We start from the raw sequence: 18,665 nt of genomic DNA on the forward strand, positions 1-18,665 counted from the left end.
AAATTTTTGTTTGGCCCTTTGGGCCTCAGTTTGGTCTAAAAATGGAGGGGGGGGGAGGCACCCCCGGGGCCCCTTCCCTGGATCCATCACCTTATAAATTAAAGTAACATTTTCACATCCACTGCCAGTACAAAAAAGTCCAAGCAAAGACAATAATAAATTACTAATTCAGAGAAAGTCGATTTCTGTCAGATATGTTTAAAAGTGTAGAAGTGAGAACAGTCGAACTCCCACTAACACATATTTGCTAATTCTCTCAGATTATCCAGGAGTCTCCTACGTACGGCACCATCCTCCTGCTCTCACATAGGAGTCAACAAATCTCCCGAATAAAACCTTTACATATACCTAGTCTCTATGAAAAAAAGAATTCAGTCTTTTCTTGGGAGCTGGTGTTTGTGTGCCCTTGTCCTCCGTCCTTTTCACAGGGACTTTGTAATGAAATTCCCGCAAAAATATCTTCATAGAGTTTGGCAGAGGAAGTTCGCTCACTCCTTGGAAAGTAATTCTGCTACAGATTGCTGCTCTGCAGTGATCCTGCAGTGAAGGTGGTACTCTCCTTTGAAGCGGCTTCAGTAACATAGGTTCATAATACATACACTGCTCGGCTCGGGAGTAATGCTGTAACAGCTGGCAGACACTTGTTGAATAATATGAATAGTCACTTGGTTTGTCAAAGCTGTACTTATGCTTCCATTGTTCAATTCTTGCATGGTAAGTGCGGGAATACCTGCGAAAGCTCACAGAGAACAGGTAGTGGTATTGTGCACTGTCGCGTAAGAGGAATGTCCCATCCGGGTAACCTTCAAGCACCTTGGGTAGAAAACGAACAAAAACATTGTGTTACATCAACCACTAACACCTTCACAACAATCAAACTTTTTGATATCTTTGCCTGGACTACAGGAATTTTGCTGACACATGTCATTTCACATTTCAAGCTATTCAAGCTGTTTTCTGTTAACTATGTGAGCAAAACGAAACAAAACTGTCCAAAGCATATATTATTTACAGGTTAAGCACTACATGGAACTTTGTTCTTGACACCACATTACAGCTTTCAAAGCTCAGGAATGCATGGGAAACAAAATGTTGAGATTCTTCTGGTCAAAGTTCAATGTTGTGCTCTAAGAAAAAACTGAAGGCAACCGAGTGCTCTGAGCTTGATGTGAAATCCAGGGCACCGAGCATATGATTTGTATGAAAAAAAAAAAAAGAGATTTTCTAGTCGCCCGGGAGCAAAAGTTAAGTGCCACAGGCCACCAGGCATTGCTAGAGCACAGTCCTGGCATTTAATGTTCTTTGGAGTTTTTCTCTGGCTTGTTTGACCAAATTCTGCATATTTAAGTACAAAAAATTGGAAAATGCTGTGAAATGTAAATGTTTGATGATTTTTACAGCATTTATCACAAATTGCATTGAAAGGGCATGACAAAACCAGATGTTTTGAGGGTGCTCCCTCCTCCTCAGTGGCTTAAAGCAACTGAAAAAAAACACACGCAATGTATCGTTTAAAGAGAAATCAAAACAAAAACTAACGTTTACATGCGCTCGCTGACTTTGAAAAGTTCGAAGAAAGTTGAAGTTTGCATTCAGTCCGGCTGGTTGAAGTGTCAAGTGTCTGAATATCATTCTGGCATCAACACTATGCCTTTTTTACAGTACGGTTTCATTTTCCCGCACAAGGAAGGCACCAAAGTTGTATATGACCAACCCAAAATGGTACAAGGGACATAGCTCTACACAGGCTGTTATAACTATAATGGTCATCATATCACAAGCTTGGGACAAGACAGACTCTACTACCCTGAACCCAGGGGAATTTGCCAATTTCAGCCAAGACAGGGTCAATTTCTAATCGTAAAAGTTTTTTTTTACCTCTTGTCCACTAGATTTTTCATTGCAGATGATTTAAACCTTTTTTTAGACCTCAGTATTTTTTTTTGTAAAATTAAATTGAATGGGGGCATTGAGAGGTCCCATAATTCCAGTGTAGTGGAGGGTTTTCCCCTTTCCGTCAATTTCCTGGCAAGAAGCCCACTTCCTGTCATCCTTTGACTTAATATCAACAGATGGATATTTGCATCTTTAAATATTTATTGTAGAATACCTGGCCATGTATTACCTATCTTATAAAATCTTACAGAGCAACTCATATGGGACACGTAGCGACACGTAGATATATTTTTTAGCAACTACTATAATTTGCAGTCTGTCTACTTTGAATTCACATATAAGGAAAAGGATCCCCTCGAATTTGTAATATGCCTCAAAGGAAAACTTAGAGCTGTGAGCAAAATTAGCAATTTAAAATCCAATGCGTAGGTTTTCAAACTAGACAAAATGAGCAGGTGAAAACCGGTACTTTAAGTTCACTTTTGGGAATGGGTATAATGTTCAATTAGCTTGAGACATCCGAAACTGACAATGGGAAAAATGCATCAATCAAAATAACGTAGCTTTAAATCTTTAGGGACCCCTTTCCTCCCGTCATTAACTCCAAAACACGTTTTTAAAAAATGTCTGTATACTTTGTTCACATTTTCAATAATCGTAGGCTAGAAAGAGGCAAACATAACATAGTTTGCTTTCAATTTCCGCCTTTTTTATCTGTAATGTACAAATAGTTTTCTGTAACGTGATCTAACATCACGGAAATTTTTAAGACTAAGGAAGAAGGTTTAGAGTGTTTGCGACGCAGGCAAACGAAACTAAAATTAGGTTAGAAACTTTCCGGTCACGTACAAAAGAACAGCAACTAGGCATGGTTCTGATAATGATATTAGTTAATGAGAAAAGGAAATATCCACTTTGATCAAGAAATGTAGCCAATAATACGTTCATTGTTGTCTTCATTTAAACAAGATATACTTACGTAAAGTTTCTCACCTTTTCAGCTTGGAATCTATTGATTTTTCCCCAGTACCAGGGGCAGTTTGTTACAGAAACGATATCATTGATAAGAAAGTATTCCAGTTTATGTTGGGCTGCTTTTAAGCGTGCTTTTTCTCTTCTTCTTCGTTGAAGTTCTTCCAAGCTAATGGCATTTGCTCTGCCATATTCCCGGGGTGCTTGAGAACTTGACGAAGGACGCTGTTCACCTGGCGAAAAATTCTCTCCTTCGTCTACGACAGCTGAAGTTGCTTCTTCCAAATTTCTGTCTCCTGTCCCTCTTCGAAATCCCCATGTCAACGAAAAGCGTCTTCTCCTTGGATTTTCTGATTCTTCATCACAATTTCCCGCTCGAAAACTTGTCATGCTAAGCGGTCGGCGTCTTCGAGTCAAGCCCATTCGCTTATTTCGGGCCTCCAGTTCCGCCTTCTCTCGAACTCGCTTCGCTTCTTGCAAGCAACGTGCATAATAACCCAAGCCATTTTCGTCTCGATCGCTTCTTCGATTCACACCAGAAGGTTTTTTACGCGAGTCTTTTTCATTTTTTCGACGGGTTACCTTCTTAGCAAGCAAGCGAAAGCTTTGAGAAAGACGTCGAACTTCGGGATCTAGATCACTTAGATTAGGACAATTCTTTACATTCGACAATTCAGTGCCACCACGCTGTTCGTCTTCAAGGTCTGTATCACAACTGCAAGCAACAGATGATGTGTTTTTAACATCATCCGGTACAAAATCTTCGGAGTCGCTGAGAACAACGCGAAGAAGATCGCGGTCGAGTTCAGATTCTTCATTGTCGCTACTCTCACTGTCGTTCCACCGTCTTCGACGGCGAGCTTGTCGACGACGAGAGGACCAAGGAAGCCTTCCTCCTTCAGCCATAGTCACTTTGTTCACTTTAACTTTTCTTTTTCAGAGATAAATTATACGTTTAGGCTTGCGCAAATCGTTGTCCCGTGTTGGTCCCCATTTGTGGTGGGTTTGAGTTTGTTTTCTTCTCAGCTTGATCCAGCACTAGTTTCAGTCTCACTCGTTCTTCTTACCCCAAGAGGCATTGTGGGTCAACCAGGTGCCATGACACAATACAACTTTCTCCTCCCTTCTAAAAAAAAACCCTCAAGGAAGTTTAGTCTACTGCCTATTCAGCTGTTCTTTGCACGACTCAAACCTTCGTTACATTTGTGGTGTGGGGAGGAGCGTTGCATGACGACACAAAAGAACGGCCACGAAGAAGCGACAGTTACGATTGTTTGCATATTTAAATGATTTGATTTCATGATAAGTAAATCTATTGGGAGCAGGAAAGTCTCACCAACTCGAACTGAACGTAAAATTGGAACCCCCTCGCGAGCGAGTACGCGTGACCCTGCGAGCACAGGTTTCTTTTTGTGGTACAAAAACCAAATATGCGACTCAGTAGTGACAAACCACACGAACGACTTCGCATACGCTGAAAGCCATGCCAGAAAGAATCCTCTGCTCGCGGTAACGTGCGTCGTTAAAAGCGTTAAAGCGCCTTTGCCCAAGTTCTCTATTACTTCTTAATAAGAACACTGACACTGACAGTAATTCTAATCACGTTGTCTTAAATCAGCTTTGCAGTAGTCTTTGGACTTCTCGTTCTTGGTTCTTTAGTTATATTTTGGCTGATTAGATCTCTTTTCTAGAGATCCAACGTTTACAACTAGCAGGATCTTCGTTCACGGTTTTTGCAGTTAATTTAATCCTTAAAGATTTAATATCCCCTGTTTTGCCATGAGTCCACCGCAAACAATCTGAAGTCTTGAAGTCGTTTCAAGAATGGTTCCTGCGGTAAAAATTTCCTGTCGTAGTGGTAAAGCCCTAAGACCGCGCAATAAGGGGACTTTGGCTAGAGCTGAAGAGGGGGAACGCCCTCAAGTTCGGACAGAGAGGGTAGAATTTATCGCCTTGTCGTTCCCTTTCCCAAGTAAACTTAAAATTTGGTCATTTCACGCCGTAGTCGTACAGTGAAGGCAAAGAAATGTACAAAAAAGCGTGATGCACGAGCAAAGTATGAAAGCGAAGTTATATAGGGAAAGTGCAGATCAGATCAATATCACAACCGATGCAAGCCTTGAGAAAATTATTTTATTCCTCGCATTATAAGAAAATTACAGTAAGTTTCATAGATTTTAGGGATCTTACAAAGGGTGTAAACTTATTGTGCATGCATGAGGATGTTTACACCACGCTTTGGACCCGGCCATTCCCGGTTTATTCTTCACACTAGATAAACCTGAGAAACAAAAAAACTCATTCTATTTTCAGGCGTGCGAAGTGAGACTGCAATGTTCTTCCTTTCGCATAACACTTCCAGCATTCATTTTTAGCATCCAGTCTCTTCTCGGGCAAAAATCAGTATACAAACTTATGTAATATTCAGTTACACGGTTGAATTGGTTGCCGCTGACCTAAGTGTGACAGGTTTTTTGTATTTGTACTTTGTGACATCAGCGTTAAGGGTTCTGTGTCATATACAAGGTTTTTTTTTCTTTTTACTTCATGGTGGGGAAGGCTGTAGAAGCCTTTATAGTTCCAGCGTCTTCGTCTCTCCAGAGGCTTGTGATTGTCTTTACTTCCAAGTAAAAGTTGATTCCCTGGAAAAATGAAAAAACTCCTCAGCTTAGATTTTCTCGATATCTTAAGAATATTAATGACACCATAAATACAATTATTTGCTTTACTTTGACGCAAGGTTTTGTACTCTTATCTCACACCAACTTTTGGTACTCTTCACTTAGTAAATAGGTTTATAGAACTGAATACAAAGTACTACGTCTCCTGTTTGAAATATTACGTAACGAGCGAGTTACTTAAGGCTCGATTACCAACCGCTGTTCGGAAATACGCCTGCTCCCCCCCTTCCCCTCCCAGGGGAGAAACCGAGAGGGCGAGGGAAGTTACCTGTTTTCCATAGAAGTGAGAGTCTCCCAAGAACGATCCACGTGACCCGGTGAAAGAGAACATGGGAAGAGGAACGGGAATAGGGACATTCACTCCAACCTGGGAATAAAAACATCAGTATATAACTGGCCTTAACTATGGAAGTCTATCACCATGGTAATAAGACAAATATCAAAAGCCGCCCAAAAATACAAGAAGGAATGATTCTGTAACGTGGTAATTTAAAAACAGACTGTTTAACGTTCTCTATTTTTCCGTAAGATCGTCGAGATAAAGCGTTACTGTATAGGCGACTATCTTGGTGTTGAATGTGACAGGTAAAGAACTTAATTACAAACGATACAACAACAACAAAAACAAGAAATTTACAAAAGCTAAACAAAATACTAGAAGCTAAGGTTATTACTTTCAGTATCAAAGCGTTGTTATTTACTCAAAATTTTAGGAAGTTTTACTAAAAAGTTCCGCGTGTTCAGTTTGAAAACTGGCGTTATCAACGGCGCAATTTGCCCGCCCTATTTATCACAGGCGCAAACGTTTTCAGCAAAAAAAAGCTCAATCTTTTGGAAAAAATGAAAAGGTAATTACGCTAGTTCAAGTTAGGAATCATACCTGACCGACGTCGACTTTATGTTGGTACTTGCGAGCAGTTGATCCAGAATTTGTGAAGATAGCGGTTCCATTACCGTAAGGGTTCTTGTTCACAACTTCAATGGCCTGGAATCAAACGCCAGTCGTAAGATAAAAGTAGGCTATTTCCTAGAAGCCTGCAGAACAGGCGTTGGTTTTTCGCGTTCAGTTTTCAGACGAGCAAAGGCAAACCATGTTGCGTTGCGCTAAAAATCGTCATTGCGAATCGTCCCGTGTAACATCACTTTAAAAGCCGTACAGCACCCTAAAGTTAAGAGAGTATTTTTGGAAAACAGTACCATAATCCGTGTTTACGATTCTCTTAATTCTCAAACAGCGCCTTCCGACTGAAAATGTACAGATAATATATATGGAGAATTATTTAGACAATGATCACTCTGATACCTCATCAAGAGTATCTACATTCATGGTAATAAGAACAGGTCCAAAGATTTCCTCCTTGTAACACGTCATGTCCGGCTGAAAACAAAGAAAAGACTCAATGAGTGATGCAACAGATTGATTCAACCTCTGAGTTCAAAATTTACAAACTCGTGATCCCGCCAAGGATCTATCTGTTCGGGTTCTCTAGCCAGCAAAAGAGATGCTATTTTTCGCGTTTTTTGGCGAGTACGAAGCAGGCGTGGAACGCGAGACACGCGCGACGGGAATAGCTCGCCTGAAAAACGCGAGAAAATGCGAAAATTTGTGTTGTCACTCAACGTAAGAAAAACGCACCCATAACACTTTCACTTACTGTGACATTAGACACGATAGTAGGTCCAATAAAGTTTCCTTTCTCAAAACCTTTGACTTTAATATCACGGCCATCCAGTTCAATCTAAGAGACAAGGAAACGTGATCAATCAGCATCAAGTGATTTTCAGACGATGAGCGAGGTTGCTTGGTCAAAATAGTACTTGCGGAGGAGGCTGAAGTGAAATAAGCCGGCGAAGAAGTGTTTTCACTGAAGCTCGCGTGGGTCTCATAGCTATTTGTCCGCTAATACAGTGATTGATTGAGAGGGCCACTTGTTTAACCCTTTAAGCCCTATTGGAAACCAGCATCCAATTTCTCCTAACAATAGTAATGCTTGATCAAAATACAGGTCATGAGAAAAAATATAATGATCACCAAAGATGAATAGTCTTGATGAAGGAACAAATTCTCTCCAGCAGTACCATAAAAAATTTATGACGAACAGAGTGGAGAAGACGTATGTTGGAGCTTAAAGGGTTAGTGAATAGCTGGTCTCTCGTACCTTGGCACCTTCATCAGCACCAGACTGTACCAAATGACAGATGCGCTCCTTGGCTTGCGGGGAAATAACGGGCCCGAGATCTGCACCTGGCTGATGGCCTAAACAAAGCGTTTTGGAAAACAAAACGGAAATAATGTACTTCATAGTTCTCCAGAAAACTATACAAACAATGTAACAAAAACAAAACCATCTAAATTAATTTTTGAACATTCTAATGAAAGCAGCACACAAAGACAAAGATTAACAAAAGGGTGCTACTGAATAATCTCACACAGCACCATTGACAGCGGCGCTTACAAACTGCCTGCACAAACCCAACCCTTCACAAAGGCGCATACAGTGGTACCTGCATAGCTATTCGTTGTTTGTCGATTAGTTGCACATGTTTAATAACCACATCAACAAAAATCATTCTTACTAAATCAAGGTATGATATAATTATTAACACAGTGAACACAGTGACAGATTACCCTCATTAACTTGGAGTTCCTTTGCCTTGGCTACAACATCAGGAATCCAGTCTTTGCTTTCACCAACAAATATTGCAGTAGTGAGTGCCATACACCTCTGGCCAGCAGCACCAAAAGCAGCCCCAATGAGCTGAAATATTACAATGACAACCACTTATGTCACTTTACAAGAAAAGTATGAAGTGAATGTGGATAGGTTCAAAAAGAAAACACACATTTCACTACTGGTTAAATTTGGTTTAATGAAATTAACTAAGTTAACCAACATGAGCTCAGTGAGCAAGCAGTCCACGAGCTTAGAGGGCATCCAGAGGGCAATCCCATTCAACCTAGGATCATTGAGTTCTTCATTGAGCGTTTGTGTAGTGGTCTGTGGAGCAGTTGTTTTAAGCATCTTCCCCCCCACTCCCATCCCCTATGTTTCTTCCTTTCACTGTTTCATCAGTGTGACGGGTGCCTGGAATGGGGGTTCATGACAGGGTTGCGGGGATTGGCCAGCCATGGGGGCAGTGTTCTATCTAGGGGCTGGATGGCCACAGTGGAAGCCCCTGGGTATCCCAGGCACCCACCATCTACTTAAGCGAGGCAGTTAGTTAAGAATAATGCAAGCCAAACCTGATTGATGGTATTTTCTTTATTGGCATCTGGCATTATGACTCCATGGTTCTTTGCTCCCTGAAAGAAAAAAAATACAGTGAAACCTCAATTTAACAAACACCCATTTAACAAATTCCTAGCTTTCATACCCCATATTTTACCAGTCCCTTTGCCCTTCATTGTGCAGCAGTTCAGACAGGTCTGTTGTAGTAACTCTTTACCAGATTTTTGAAAAGAAGCTTATCTCAGACTGTGACACCAAGAGTGTAAGTAGAACATAGTCCACATTAAGAGCTTAATTTTTCTGTTACAGTTTTTGTGTTACATTGCAAAACAAATCATTAAACTACAAGTCTGTCTTACCATGTTTGATTGAACTCTTTTTCCATTTTTTGAGCCAGTCTCATAAATGTATTTTCCCTGGAAAAATAAGAATAATTATAGATAATATATGAAAAAAAATGCCTAATAGTGTTAGTTGAGAGCAACAGAATTTATGAAGGAAAAGCTTGCACTTACAGCTTGATCAGAGCCAACAAACGAAATTGCTTTAACATCAGGATGCTCACAGATGAATCTGACAGCTACAAAACATTCAAAATACTATTAACAATTCACCAATGTTTTTTAAAGTAATGTTTAATGAATCTAAAGCTCAATTTCACGACCAAACCTTAACACTATTAATATAATTGGAAAAAATTTATTATCAAATCAATAGATCAACACAAAAGCACCTAAAACCATTAGCAATCAACTATTTCATTGAACGTCCTGTTAATCAATAATGAAATCTTACACAATGTTTTTAGAGAGAAGCAAACAACATTAGGGCCATTTATACGAGGAAAAATAAGACGCGTCTTAGATAAGACGCGCACTTTCTGTATAAATGGCATAATAAGATGCAACTTAGCTCAGACGCGTCTTATTTTAGAACAGCCCTTAACACCTGTTCTTAGATAAGACGCGTCTTAGCTAACACGAGAAAAACTTCGTATAAATGACCTTCGCGTCTTACATAAAACCTGAACACATACTGCACATGTGTTAATTTTTGGCGGAAAAATTATTGCTTGCCCCGCAGTGAACTGGCAGGCCACTGGCGGGGAAAAATTGTTTACAAATTACAACGTGTTTTCGTTTCCTTGTCTATTCTGCTTTATTTTTTTCTTCGCTCAAATACAATGAAAACCCTGTTAAAGGTAAAAAGAAACACTTGGTCCATTGCAGAGGAAAAAGATTTTTTGTTATTATGTAAGGAGAAGGCGATAACAGACCTCCTGGACAAATGTGTGACATCTGCTTGTGTAGTAGACCCTTTTAACTTTAAACCATCACAATTTATAATTACTCATCAAATTGCTATCTTCGTATAATAAACTTACACTTTAAAAGTAAGTTTACGTGTACAGAAGACTTAGATAAGACATGCTTGTATAAATGGTCCAGTTCGCGTCTTATTTTTCCTCATATAAATGGCCTTATTAGGGTTGGAAAAAACTTTTTTTTCTGCAGTGGTTACTTAGGCTTTCTGTGAGAACAATCAAATTCCTAGCATTCAAAAACTTCAACTGTCTGAAATATGAGATTGAATTGAATTCGGTGCTGTTTCCAAAATGGTCTAAACACCTTTACAAGGTCCTGAAGCCTACAACAATTCTTACTCATTATTACTAGCTTTCCTAAACATTTCCCCTTATGAAATAATTTACAAAGCTACATAAAAATAACAGAGGAGAAACTGGAAATATTACGTTCAACAGTTCCATGGAAAACATTGATACAGCCATCAGGGACACCCGCTTCTTGAGCAAGCTTCATTATAAACATGGGGGCTAATGGATTCCTTGGGGAGGGTTTTATCACCATGGTATTGCCACAAACTAATGCCATAGGAAACATCTGTGAACAAATAAAGGCAAAAGATGAAATGGGACTAATAAGTCTTGTCAGATGCAAAAAGGATTTCAATTATATGATGCCAATTTTGCAGAACATTTTAGAGAGAAAGAAAAAATTGCATAAGATTAGCACTTTCGACCTTTGTAATACTGATGCAGTGCTCCAAAGGTAACGAACCAACTGAAAGCTGTTTATGCAGTGGTTACGTTATAAACTCGTGAAAGGATGAAAATTAAGTAATAAATATGTGAACTTATCTTGGAACTGCAGGATCAGGAATTAAATTTAAAGCCAATCGTCACAGCTATAGAGGCAACCTTTTTAATTGCAAAAAGAAAGCCTGAAGCAATTTTGGCTTGTATAAGTTTCAAACCCTTGTCCTCAGTGCAGTGCTTGAACTAAATGAGCTCACAAGGCAACTAGGAGCTCCGCAGGATCGAGTTGCTTAGTAATATTAATAACCTGATTTAAAAGACAAGAAGCACCTATTTCTTAAACCTGTCAGGCTGGGTATTAGCTTTTACATTAAATCCTTTACTTACCCACAGTGGAATCATAGCTGGGAAATTAAACCTGGAGAGAAAAAAAAATGCTGTTTTTTCCACCAATCTTGACAACTGTATTCTTTTTTTCTGACCAGTTCTTCACCTAACTACAAAAACAGGTTTCTACAACAATACCAAGTTGGATGCTTTACCGAAAAATTGAAAGCAAGAACAATCAGGATTTCAACACAAACCCTATCTCATCCAAATGTGGAATTAACTTGAGTAGATGCAATCGCCTGATTGCTTCCCCTTACTTTGGAGCCTTTAGCAAGCTTTTTCAGCAAGAACAATCCACCAAAAATTAACAATTTACAAAAATTTACATACGGTGTAATTCCTGCACAGACTCCTATGGGAACTCTGTATGAGTAGGTATCCATGTCCTTGGTGATCTGTGACACTGTTTCACCCATCTGAAGTGAAGTGACCGAGCAGGCATGTTCAACAACCTCTGGAAAAAGGAAATCATAGATGGAGTTAGTATTAATCATTTAATTGATCCTCTCCTGTGAACAAGTAGCAAATGAATTTCTGTTCTATTCTCTTTTGCTTCTCTCAGCAGAATAGAAACTGAACATTTCACATTTAAGTTACCAACTATTAAACAGAAAAACCTGGAGGCTAGCTCTCTGTCCAGCCAATATTTATTGCTAACATTAACGTAAGATGGATCAGGCCACATGTAAAAATCAATAGTTAAATATAGGGACAAATAATGCTATGGAAATTGAAAAACTATGGGTGTAATAAGCCTAAAAGCATAAAGTAGATAGAAGAGCAAAGGAGACGATGTAAACCATACAACAGGTGTCAAAAGAAGCTGATGGCAATGAACTAAACACGTACCAACAGGCAACAGAATAACAGCCATGTGAAAACCAGTTTCAAATTTAATGTTGTTATCATATATATATACTATGTGAACAAATTTACTCACGTAATCCTCGTTGTACTTCACCAAGGGCATCAGGTGTTGTTTTGCCAGTATCCGCTGTGATGAGATCAGCAATTTCATTCTGTTATCAAAGACAAAAAAATAAGCAGTGGTATCCAATAAATTTGTGCAAGGTAATCATAAAATCATTCCATAATTTTTGACATTAATATTGACACTTTGGAAGAAGGAGGTATGGCAAGCAGGGTTGAAATAAACTACAATTACACCAGCCATAGGAATGTAGCAAGTTTGGGAAGACTACTGACGCATCAACCTCAACTTAATAGACTATTAACCATTTAAACCGTAAGATCAAAATTTGAATTCTTATTTCCTGCCCCTATTTATTTTTTTCAGAAGTAGTAGGGAGAAGTTGATAAAATATCAAGCAAGTTCATCTTGTGTGATCATGTCCGTAATTCTCATGACCACTGTTTTAACAAAGCACTGATATTACAAGAAGAGATTTCATGCTGATCACTCTTAGGGCTTAAAGAGTAAAGGTATCTTTCAACGTGACTGGTGATGGGTTAAGATATACATTTTGTTCTTACCATGTGTTTCTTGATAAGGTGCTGAAGGCTAAACATGACTTGCTGGCGTGATAGAACTGAGCTTTCAGACCACGCAGGGAAAGCGGCTTTAGCTGCGGCAACAGCAGATTCCATCTCAGCTAAAGTTGACTCTGGACATCGAGAAATGACTTCATTTGTTGCCTGTTAAAGAGAAAAACAAACTAAACAACTTAAACAATCATGCCAGACCAGTCTTATAGTGCTATTGGTGTACTGGTTGTTTAGCATTTACATTTCCGTGTCACTTTTTCTTGGATTTTGTTGGAACTATTTTGTCAAGTGTAAATAGTTATCTCAAATATTTGTTGTATTAAATTACAGTAAAGCTAATCAATGGGTGCCTTTTGATATATCAAAATTCAGCCTTATAACAAGGTTTATATAAGAAAGCACAAACAGAGAAAGAAATGTTTTGATCTTTGACAACCTTCCGTGAATTTTATTATCATCAATGAAACCAATTTACCATATTCCAAGAGAGTGACTCATATTGACTCATAGAATTATTGATAGGTATTTTGTAATAAGATCAATCAAATGTACTAGTGCACTTAGCTTAGATTTCCAAGAATAGTACATACTGGATTGTGAACATCATGCCATTTGTCTGTCGATGACTCCACAAACTGTCCATTTATAAACATCTTGGTAACTGAAGGCTAAAAATATTGAATTAAGGGTACATGAGCTTATCTCAGTGTTTACAAACACCCATCGACAATAGCACAGACAGTTAAATCTCGTACCAACCAAGATAATTACATTAAACCATTGAATTTCCATGTCCCTTGTTTTATTAAACATCAATAATTATCACTGTTTCATTACTTTGTTGAAGAAGAAGAACATGCATGAGCAAAAGTTATGGTACAAAGCAGGTTTACATTTTGGATACTTACAATGTTGCCATTACTGTAATACCTGTTCTGCACTGATGCCAAGAGCGCTGTCTGAAAAAATTGTTAATGAATGATAAGACATACAATATTATAATTGAATTTGGTTTTGTATGATATCAAGAATAAGTCAGATCTCAAGGGGTTATCGGTAGAGGAGGATAACTCCCTCATAAATCTGCGGAATTCTTCGCATCCTACTAAGCCTCATATTAGTACTATTTTTATTGATAATATTAATATTATCATTATTTTTGTTTACCATTTAATATTATCACAATAATTATTATTATAATATAATAATAATTATAATATACTAATAATTAGCAACCTTTGGTTGTCAATTTTCTGAGAGCACTGAAAGAAAATTGAGGGTTCCAATTCCGGCCATCTGTTGACGGGGAGGGAAAACCAGGGGGGATGGGGGTGATAAATAATGGACAAACCCAAGTATACATTTTATAAGCTTAGAATTTATTACAAGCACTGATCACTAACTCTGGGTCTAGTGTCTTAAGTGCGCAAAAAATTTAAGTATTCAATTTAGAGGCAATATGCTATGGTTAACGGTGATAAACGACGCGACGGAAGAGGCAAGACACACAACAGAGAATCTTTATTGGAAATCTACAACTTAGGTTCACTAGCACTGGTCATGTAAGGTAAAATCAATGCATCTTCTCAAAAATGACAGTTTTCTTTATGTGAGTCATACCTTTCTGCTGCCATTTAGCAAACGCGATAAAGAACGAGCAGATCGAAGCATTTCGCAACCTTTTCTGGTAAAGCCAAGAACCACTGCAGTTGCTGGCCAAAAATCGAACGTAGAAGAGGGAGCAGAAGGGCTTCTGGGACCCTTATGTAGATGAGAGAGGAGGGTCTGGGGGTGGGAAAGACACGTGAGAATGACGGGAATGACCCTTACCATATTTGGAGAAAACTATCTAACCTCAGTTTCGAAACGAGGCTAGGAGAACGAGGCGCAGAAGTCAAATTTTTGAAAATTTGGTTCTGTTTTGTCGATTTTGTTATCCCGTTTGTAGAACGTTAATGCTGCATTTCGTCGCAGAATTGTGAAAGATTAGCGAGATGGATTCACCAAGCCCAGGTCTGTGTTACAATTTTCCATGTTTTTCATGGATTTGGATCTTCAATCTAATGCCTAAATACACGTTGTATTGTTTACTCATCCTCACCTCATTTGCAGAACTTGATCAAAGCTTACAAGGTCTTCTTAGTTTTGAACGGTTAGACAGAGCCTCGCCTGATTTGTGGCCTGAACAAAGTGAGTTAATTTTATTTCAGAATTAAAATTGCGATTTGAAATGTAAAAAATATAACTTTTTTTTAGATATTTTTAAAAATAATTTATGCATATCACATGAATGAAAATCCCTTTTGGGTTGGGAGGGGGACAAATGGGGGAATGAGGAACGTAGCACAGATGGGTCATGAACAGCTCTCCTAACCCTAAAACCCGATTGCTTCGATACCCTAACCGTTAAGCAATGGGGAATAATGATAAACAATGATGTGTTATTGTTTTCTGCAACCAATGAGGAAACACCTATGCATCATAGGTGTAGATAGCTCATATTGGCCAATTCTCTATCATGTGTTTGTTTGTTTTGCCATTGTTATGGTTCACAATAAAGTCAAGGTCATTAAACTGCCAAAATCTAGCCGCCTTGACCAAAAAAGCTTTGCCATTCAGATTTATAAATTATGTGGCCCAAAGAAGTTTTCTCTCATGAGAACCACACAAGGATTCAGGGACAGGCAAGGTAGACCCATCCTGCCTGCTCAGGTAACCAATCAGAAAACACTCTGGTTAATACTTATGAGGTGGAAGGATCTTGCACGTGGACATTATTGATGACCTGTCCCTGTCACAGGTCGAAGTGACTGCGCCTACCACATCCACTTTCTTGTTGTCTTTTTTTTTTTTTCACTTTTTTTGTCAACGTACATCTCAGGTTTGAATTAATTTTTTTTTTCAAGGGTAAAATAAGCTATTTAACAGCATTGAATTATTGTAATATTGTAAGTAAAAACAGGGCAGTGCCTTGCATGGGACTAGGGTCCCGTTTGCACTAGCCCTTTTGGGGATCTGCAATTATTGTTTTCTTAATTATTCTTGTAATTATTATAATAATTAATTAGTTTTATTTTATTTCATTAGCCACATGTCTTCTTGTTAATTCTTTAATGACTGCAGTTTTGCTCCAATAAAGTGTCAAAAAACACACACAAAAAACAGGATTTGCTTCATCTTTCCGTCTTATGAAAGCAGCCCTGTAAAAAAGGATGTAATATTCAAGGTTGTGCTCTAGCCCTGTAAAAAAGGACAATATTCAGGGTTGTGCTCTAACAGTACTTGGTGGCCCCTTAAACCTAACTTTTGCTTCCGGGAGACTAGGAAAATCTTAGTTTTTCACAGAAATTATATGCTGGGTGCCTTGGATTTCACAAGTTCAGACCACTGGACTCCCTTTGATTTTTTCTCAGAGCACATCCTTGACATTTGCACACTCTACTCACAGTTCCGAACAACCTATTTATCAACCATTAATGTGATAAAAATCAATTCACTTTCCACGTGCATTAGTTAAATGAATGGCACAAACTAACTAGTTGAAGGGTCATATTTTAGACCCTTTTTTAGGGAGCCCTGCTGCAAATAATACCAGTTAACTGACTTTAAGCACAGTAATAGTACAATAATTTATTATTATTTTATGGTCCATAAAATATTTTAAAAAAAATCAAATCAAATCTTTTCCTTCAACAGTTCCTGGAGTGTCTGACTTTGCTTCTTTGGCTGTCAGCGTAAGTAGCCAGTTGGATCTAATTTAAACATAATAAGCAGTTCCTACAGTTATTCTTTGTCTTGTTTTTTTTTCTTACTTCACACTGACCCTTAGAAAATCTTTGAAAGTTGTCTGTAGGAGACATGTTGGAGACCAAAACAAAGTTTTGAATTTTATGGGCTGAGCAACTTACACTGTAGTACAATCTAATCTAATCAATTAGCAGTGACAAAGCGTCTATCAAAGAGACAGATTAGTTATTTTATTTTTAATGTTACTGTTATTATTGTTGTACTTTTCAATATTAGTCCCTTTACTTAATTCTCATAGCATTTTGTTTTAAATATTCATTTATCAAAGTAGTATATCACTTTCTATCAATTTTATTTCACATTTCCTTGATTTTTTTTTTACTATGCTTGCTCCCAAATTCCCAATGCAGAGTTTTAAATGAATAGAACAAGTATTGTCAATAAGTATTATTAAGATGTATCCACAGGCATAAGTATCATAAGGTGTAGGTGTAATGCTGATACTCAGTTATAGAAAAAATTAACGTAACCATTTTATGTTCTTTATGACAGCCATTTTCTTTATCAAGTACTCCACCAAAATGGCAGGCTAAACTGGAAGAAGATGATACGGGCATGATGGTGCAAGGTATGTTGTGTTGCACCATTACTAATCTATCCACTGCTTGTTCTCTACACTTAAGATTTTTGTTGTGATATGGAGACTGTTTTATCGCTTGAAAAAAGCTCAATACCACAATTCCATAAACCCCCATATCCCCCTCTAAAAAATTAAAGTCTTCTCAATGTTACACATTTTCTTCTGCAGAGTTTGGGAGTCTTACCACATCTCAACTGATGGAAAAAGTTCGGGGTCTTCAAAATCTTGCTTTTCAACTTGGGTTAGATGAAGGTACGAGTTTATACCAAGTGTCCCAGATTTCACTGATAAATCAGGAAATTCTAGAGTCTGTTGTAGATGCCATTTGATTTATGAGTGGAAAGAGAAGAGTTTTAAAGTAGTTGGAGGTTTGGGAGGAAGAAAATATGTTCACCCCTTGTATCCTGACATGTCAGAATGATTACCCAGCATCACAGAAATCCAGGACGCATTGAGAAAAAGAAATACTCCAGATTCACCCAATAAGTATTGGAAAACTGGAAGATCCCCAATAATTTGGCATTTTAGACCTTTTGCAGTAGTGTGTGACTAAAGGAGATGAGTACCATGGTCATATAAGAAAAAAATTTATAGATGATTACTAATGATTTCAACTCTTTACATGTAAAATATAATCACCATCACTTCCATTATTACCAGAGGATTATCACCAAAGGTTTTTTATTAAATTTTTTATTTATGGTGTCTATTTTTTTTTAGCCCGGGAAATGACAAGGGGAAAGTTTTTAAACATTCTGGAGAAGGCTAACTCTGGACGAAGATAAGATATGGCATAATGTGCAGTTGTAAATAAAATTACTAAAAGTTGTGTAAAATTTTAGTAGAATGGTACTTTTCTTCTGGTTGTTATGGTAAAAAATGGAATTCACATCATAGGATAAACCCTGTCTTTTTCCCACATTGAGAAAAATTATTTGACTTAAAATGTAGAGAGTTCTGTCTGGCTGTATTATTATTTTAAATCAAACTTTGGGACAAGAATTTTCAAAACAACAAGAGGATTGTTTGACTCTTTGTTGTTCTGTGCTATGTCAACTTAAAGACAGGGAAGTTCTGTTTCTCATTCTCACTTTGAGTGTGGCATTTCTTAACTAATGATTATTGATGTATTTTTTGTCATACTGACATCTTCTGTTTTATCTGTTATCTATTATTTGAAAGCAATAAAATGCTTTAAATCTGTTTCAAGTCTGTTTAATCCACAGGGCACAGAATGTAAACTCTCTTTCTAGTGCCAAAAATTATATGTAAATATATAGTGCTGCACTGTCAAATTGCATATGTTGATAAAAAAAAAATAAAGTAAGCAGAAGGCTGGAGCAATGTTTTCTCAGTGGTTCCATCTTCTTATCAGCCAAGAAAAAATTGAATTTTATTTATTCCTGTTTTTGAGTGTTAACATAAATTGATGCCACAATTGTATTTTTGTTTCAATAGTGTTTCCAACAACTCTTCTCTCCAGTGTATGGAATTATTAATCCCTTCTATACACTTCCTAGTGTTTGCTTCAAAAGTAAACATTGAAA

General features: G+C 37.8%; 3 protein-coding genes across 3 annotated transcripts; 1 reads left to right on the top strand and 2 right to left on the bottom strand.

Annotated features, from left to right (window-relative positions):
* LOC140924240 (uncharacterized) lies at positions 1–3,911 on the bottom strand. The gene is made up of 2 exons (XM_073374270.1): positions 2,890–3,911; positions 1–813 (listed from the first exon to the last, which is right to left on the bottom strand). The coding sequence occupies exons 1-2, from the start codon at positions 3,772–3,774 to the stop codon at positions 349–351; spliced, it is 1,350 nt and encodes a 449-aa protein (XP_073230371.1). The 5' UTR covers positions 3,775–3,911; the 3' UTR covers positions 1–348.
* A 1,070-nt stretch (positions 3,912–4,981) lies between these two features.
* On the bottom strand, positions 4,982–14,447 carry LOC140925255 (methylmalonate-semialdehyde/malonate-semialdehyde dehydrogenase [acylating], mitochondrial-like). The gene is made up of 18 exons (XM_073375242.1): positions 14,352–14,447; positions 13,640–13,690; positions 13,322–13,399; positions 12,720–12,881; positions 12,166–12,244; positions 11,556–11,679; positions 11,223–11,253; positions 10,533–10,680; positions 9,295–9,359; positions 9,139–9,195; positions 8,794–8,853; positions 8,179–8,308; positions 7,709–7,806; positions 7,205–7,288; positions 6,853–6,927; positions 6,430–6,534; positions 5,818–5,916; positions 4,982–5,510 (listed from the first exon to the last, which is right to left on the bottom strand). The coding sequence occupies exons 1-18, from the start codon at positions 14,400–14,402 to the stop codon at positions 5,409–5,411; spliced, it is 1,599 nt and encodes a 532-aa protein (XP_073231343.1). The 5' UTR covers positions 14,403–14,447; the 3' UTR covers positions 4,982–5,408.
* A 135-nt stretch (positions 14,448–14,582) lies between these two features.
* Positions 14,583–18,321, top strand: LOC140925257 (protein lin-52 homolog). Its single transcript, XM_073375245.1, has 6 exons — positions 14,583–14,744; positions 14,844–14,921; positions 16,428–16,465; positions 17,031–17,106; positions 17,287–17,370; positions 17,839–18,321. Exons 1-6 carry the CDS (start codon positions 14,726–14,728, stop codon positions 17,901–17,903), a joined length of 360 nt encoding a protein of 119 aa, XP_073231346.1. The 5' UTR covers positions 14,583–14,725; the 3' UTR covers positions 17,904–18,321.
* The last annotated feature ends 344 nt before the right edge of the window (positions 18,322–18,665 follow it).

Source organism: Porites lutea, chromosome 14 (genome assembly GCF_958299795.1).
Source record: "Porites lutea chromosome 14, jaPorLute2.1, whole genome shotgun sequence".
Classification (NCBI taxonomy): Eukaryota; Metazoa; Cnidaria; class Anthozoa; order Scleractinia; family Poritidae; genus Porites; species Porites lutea.